At 39.0% G+C, this 5,483-nt stretch overlaps 1 protein-coding gene across 1 annotated transcript; it reads right to left on the reverse strand.

The window, feature by feature from the left end:
• Positions 1–617: 617 nt before the first annotated feature.
• LOC118754268 (dual specificity protein phosphatase MPK-4-like) lies at positions 618–5,151 on the reverse strand. The gene is made up of 5 exons (XM_036489137.1): positions 4,669–5,151; positions 4,470–4,601; positions 2,869–2,968; positions 2,540–2,775; positions 618–2,471 (listed from the first exon to the last, which is right to left on the reverse strand). Exons 1-5 carry the CDS (start codon positions 4,877–4,879, stop codon positions 1,912–1,914), a joined length of 1,239 nt encoding a protein of 412 aa, XP_036345030.1. The 5' UTR covers positions 4,880–5,151; the 3' UTR covers positions 618–1,911.
• Positions 5,152–5,483: the final 332 nt, after the last annotated feature.

The raw sequence follows: 5,483 nt of genomic DNA on the forward strand, positions 1-5,483 counted from the left end.
AATATTTCTCATAAAAAGGATAAAAACTAGGGGGTTTTCAAATTTCAAAAAAAAAAAAAAATTCCATGGCCACCCTAATATACATATGTTGTTCTAGTGAGTTACTGGTAGTCGGTACAGCTATGAAATTTTTACACAGAGCAGGTAGCGGTTATTTCTACATACTAACAATTTTTTTTTTTTTGTTATGGCACTTGCAGCAAATGTGAGATATACATTTTTCATATCTCATTCAAGGTAGCCTCAAACAGATGCGATACTATCGGTGCGAAACAAATATTTAAGATATGCAATCAATACGGTATATGGGATGTACAGATGTACATATCAGAACGATACGATGCGTTAAAAAATTGTATTCTAGTAAGCACGATTGATCGAGCGATAGAGTGGCTTGTTCATTATTCAATTCTGAAATTAAATGAATAATTTAACTCGTCAATTATTACCCCATATTAACATAACGAAGATGAAGCACCACAGTGTATTGTATCGCGCCAGTTTACGGGATTTTGCTTTTTATAGTTATCGCATCTGTTTTTGGCCACCTTAAAGCGGTGTTTTTTTCTCAATAAGACAATCATTCCATTTGTTTTTTTTTTTCAATAGAATAAGAGTGGTATAATTTTGAAAGAGGGCATCATACCGACCATTTCCGCTTAACAAAGTTATATTCCAGCACTTCTGAGTTTGGATTTGTGTGCACTCAAACGCGAGCAAAATCTCGACGAGATTATCAAAAATTAGAGGTAGTGAGCGAACAACAAAATATCCGCAGATCTCGTGTTTAAGCAAATATGAGGAAAGCAAATAGCACCTTTTGGCCTATCATGAAAGTAATATCGTACATGTAGATAATATATAAAATTAAATAAATCGCATGAGGGAAATTTGTGAAGTTGTTTTTCATAATTTGGGTGCATTCCAAAACGCCAAAATACAAAGCATCAGTCTCTTATTTCTAAACCGAACCAGAAGATTGCGCAACCTAGTTGAAAACTAGCATCTAACCGTAGCTAAGCACATTTGGCATTGCAATCTACAGAGATTTAGAAATAAAATAGACTGATGCTTTGCATTTTTTTTGGAATGTATTCTTTCGTGTGTAATTGAAGGGACCGCGAGAATTGTGCTGTTTACAAACCGCCCTTATATTTTGATAAGGATTATTTTTCCTGAGGACATCGTATGAAATATTGTACTTAGTATTTGTACTCTTTGAAGAAAAGGTTATGTGGGATGTTGCTGGGTTAAAGTGCAAGTATATTTCATACATATATTTTTAAAATAAAAAAGCTTTTCCTTAAACATCTAAGCCCTAACTCTTTAAACTACTGTTGTCGCAGTACAAATACACCGTAACCTTAACCTTTCAGGGAAAATGGTCCGCATTATGTCCTCTTTCGAAATTATGCCATGGTTATTCTGTTGTAAACATGCTTAATTTTTTTTTAAGTTTTTGAAAACTCAGACTATATTTTGTATTTTCTTTTGAAAACACAGACAATTTTTGCATATTAAACTTTTCTGAAAATCACTTGGCTCTTCTGAAACCCATATTCTTTAACGTTTTAAGTTAAGTTCTTTTACGTTACTTCCTTGTTCTTTTAATCTTGAAAAAGCCGCTACAAACATTGAACATTTTTTTAAATATATTTTTTATGTACCTAAGCGAATTGCAAAATTTTGATATATTAGCTAAGAGATGTGATTTATTAAGAACAAGTATCTTATTTAATTTGAGTCTCGGTTTACATACAATGGAAGCATTTTTATTTCACATTAAGATTGTAAACTTTGATTTCATGTTTAGTTTATTTTTTAATATTTTATATATCCAATTAGTAATACTTTTGAGAATAAATGCTCAACATTTTACCAGTGGGGCAGTCTACCTACTCGGTAACTAATCTAAAGTGTGGTTTGTACGTTCTGCACGGCTTTGGATAGTTCCACGCGCGATGGTATCAAATAGAAGGCCGGCGATACTTCCTCGCCGCATGGGCACTGACAGCCGTTGATCCAGCTGAAATTACCCACCTTCTGCTCGCATTTCGGGCAGTGCAAGCGGCCTTGTGTGTTGTGTGAGATGTTACGCATCCAGGAGATCGGTTCCACAAACACTATATCGCGACAAACGGCCGGCTGCTGCTCCTTGGCAGCATCGGCAGCACCAGCGCCGGTGGGTGAGTTCAGTGAAGCCTTGCGTATTTGAGCGGCGATCTGTTCGAGCAACCGAGGCGCTTGCTGTGCATCTGTGTTGGCGTTGGCATTGCTTGACGTTGGTGGCAGCCCATTGTTTGCGGTAGCTGACGCAGCAAGCGATTTATTATTGTGGAGTAGCACATGTGATTTGGAAGCCAAGACGCGCCGGCATTTCCGACAACGATAGACAATGGGTTCTGGATTCTCTTGCGTGACGGCCGGATCCGACTTAATCAGACTATTGAAGGATTGTGGCAATATTTTGGCTAATGACGAATAAGAAGCAAAGTAAATAACTTTTTCGCTGTAGCAAAACTAATTTTTAACACCATACCTTTACGAACTTGTTCACCAGCCAAACGTAGACGATAGAGTTTGTAACGCTGATATTGTGCGTCGATTTTGCAGCCCATGCGGCGATAGAGCTTCAGCTGCGACACGAAACCCGGATTAGGCTGCACGAAGCGACGTTTCGAGCGTACCAAATCAAAAGCAGCTTGATACTCTACATCGTGTTGTTTCATAATGAAAGCTATGACTGCTGCGGAACTGCGACTGACGCCGAAATAACTGAAAAGGAAGGAAAGTTCAGAAAAATATTAAAGGTAGAAATAATTTCGTATTTAATTGGTTTGAGTTGGTAGTGCAGGGGAGCGTACTAACCAGTGTACGAGCACATTCCCATTTTGAGCCAAAGCCTCTCTTATGAAGTCCGTACAAGTATCTAGATGATGCAAGATATCCTCCTTGGGCATGTCGGCAACTGGAAATGAGATTCAAAGGAAGTTTTTGAGTCTTAATAGAATCTGAAATGCATATGCATTAACATATACGTATGTATAATAAAGATTGAATCAAGCTCTCAAGGCATAATTTGGGCCAAAGCACACTTATGGGATGTCGTAAGTATTTTGAAAGGATTAAAGAAATAGAAAATAATAATTCCTATCACTGAGAGGGGAAGTTACATCAGGAGCAGCAGAGGTCGGCCCTAAACTCTTGTTTGCGTAACATCTACGTAACAGCGCTACGGACCTTAATATATTTCATGTAAACAATTCTGTCATCCGCCCACATCGCATTACAAAAATATTGAATAGATTTTTCCCGTTCCATTGCACGCCACATATCAGCACATTCACTGTTTATAGATGTCAGTACTTGTTTATTTTCATCATGTGTGAAATATGGCAATTCTAGAGGTCTTTGCTGGTCCACCCGCCTTACGTCCGATACTGATGGCTAATATAAGCACTGCGCCGATGTGTAGCCGCGCTGCCAATAAAATATTTCAAGCCTGTCGCTACTATGCGTTTATTCAAATAATAGCATAATAATAAACAAATCCACATCCGTCAACGTCAAAGCAAGCCCAAGGCAATGGGTGGCAAAGGTTCCACATTAAGCAACCAACCAGCCAGCTGATATGAGTGGCAGTTGGAGGTACATATGCACATACACATGTGGGTGTACATATGTATGCATAAGATGCGCCTATGTAATGGCCCCTCGAATATGTGTGGCAGCGGTTTGAACGGTATGTGACGTGCGATGCCACTTATTTACCCTTGTCAATGACCGCCGGCGGTGTGGGTGGTGTATGGCAGCAGAAAAAAACATTAAAATTTAATAAAACCTACACAAGCCAAATTTTATGGCTACAGCAGTAATTGAAAGCCATACACAAGAGGTGGAGGTAGCATAGTGTGAAAAAAGCGGATGTTATGGTGTACATATGTAAACTGCGTACAGAGGAACTTACATGAGACCTATTAGGATTACATATGAACATGACTGCTGTTAAAAGTGCGTCTCAATACGTAAAAAATGCGCGTTTGGCTAGCGTAGACTGCCCACATGCGTATTAGTGTTTATGTGATAAAGGATAAACTATGTATGTACATTAGAAGCCTAGCCAGCTGAAAATGTCTCGTCAAGGTTTTGCGTATAATGTTTTCCACAAGAGGGACCTTGTGGATGATTGTGAGGCCGGAAAAGAAATGGTATTTAATCTGCTGTTCTTGACATAATAATACATATGTTCTATTTTTATAATATTGGAAAAAATGCATAAATGAAAATATGCTGACCTTTTGAGAGCAGTGCTAAGTAACTTACTGAGCACAAGGGCGAAAATTAATTAATTTTATTGATTTTATATTTTTCTTTTGTAAGTACGCTAGGAGTTAGGTATGTTCCTCTTGCAGAGAGTTGTCATATATTATTAATCGTTTTGCAGTTAGAACACGCAAAATTTAGCTTACTGTGCACGTATTTGGTTGTAAGAAAGCTTGCTTGTGTTATGTGTTGCGGCAACGGCACTGAGTCTAGCGTCAGTATGTGTGTTATGTTGAAGTTCTTCAATGTTTCCATGTGGGTCGCTGCGGTTAAGTTACCTATGTATAGCAGGTGAAAATGAAGGATAAGTTGTGCAGTGTCATTGAAGTCCTCCCAAAAGCTTACCCAAGTAGAGCCCCGATTCGATTTCGTTCACGCTAACCGGTCCGCCATCGAAGTCCTCGCGCTGCAGTGTACCAACGTTTTGCAAACGCCGATGCTGCTGTTGACTTTTACCATTTGCATTTGATGCACACTTTGCGGCCCCATCTAGGGCAACTGTTGCGCCAGCTGCGGGTGTTGTGTTCGTTTGTTGTGTGCTGCGCTCCACTTGCATCTTGCCAATTTGTTACTATTCCTAAATCTTGCTAAATGCTATTGCACTGTTTATGGAATGGTTGTGCTCTTCACTGACCGCGTGCTGGGACTGCTATGCAGTCTGCTCTTTATTTTTGACTACAGTGACATATGGCTATGTGCACTTTTTGTTAGCCATATAAAACACAAATATCTTGTGCAAAGAAACGTCTACAATACATGGCGATGCGTTGTGCGCACGACCGCGCAAAACAGCAGTGTTGGTGTTTTTGCCCACCGCCAATTGTTTTTGTTTACCTTTCGCGTGCCAAATGAAAACAGCTGATTTTGACTTTCGAGGAAAACATGCCATAAAGAGGGTTGCAGCTTTGTTTTTAAATAGCGCCAACTATTGCACACAAATATGCAAGCAGTTTAATCTACAGTGATACAAATCGCATATTACCGGAAGAGTCCAAATTTATATCTGGCCAAGGACAGGCCCCAAAAACTGGGGAATTTTGTATGCTGTTACAACAACAACTTTACTTTTAACCGACTTCCAAAAAAGGAGGAGGTTATCAATTCGTCGGAATATTTTTTTTATGTAAATATGTTACCGCATAACTTTGGACCACGTCATT

This window comes from Rhagoletis pomonella, unplaced genomic scaffold (assembly GCF_013731165.1).
Source record: "Rhagoletis pomonella isolate Grant_MI unplaced genomic scaffold, Rhpom_1.0 Rhpom_scaffold_03608, whole genome shotgun sequence".
In the NCBI taxonomy this organism is placed as follows: Eukaryota; Metazoa; Arthropoda; class Insecta; order Diptera; family Tephritidae; genus Rhagoletis; species Rhagoletis pomonella.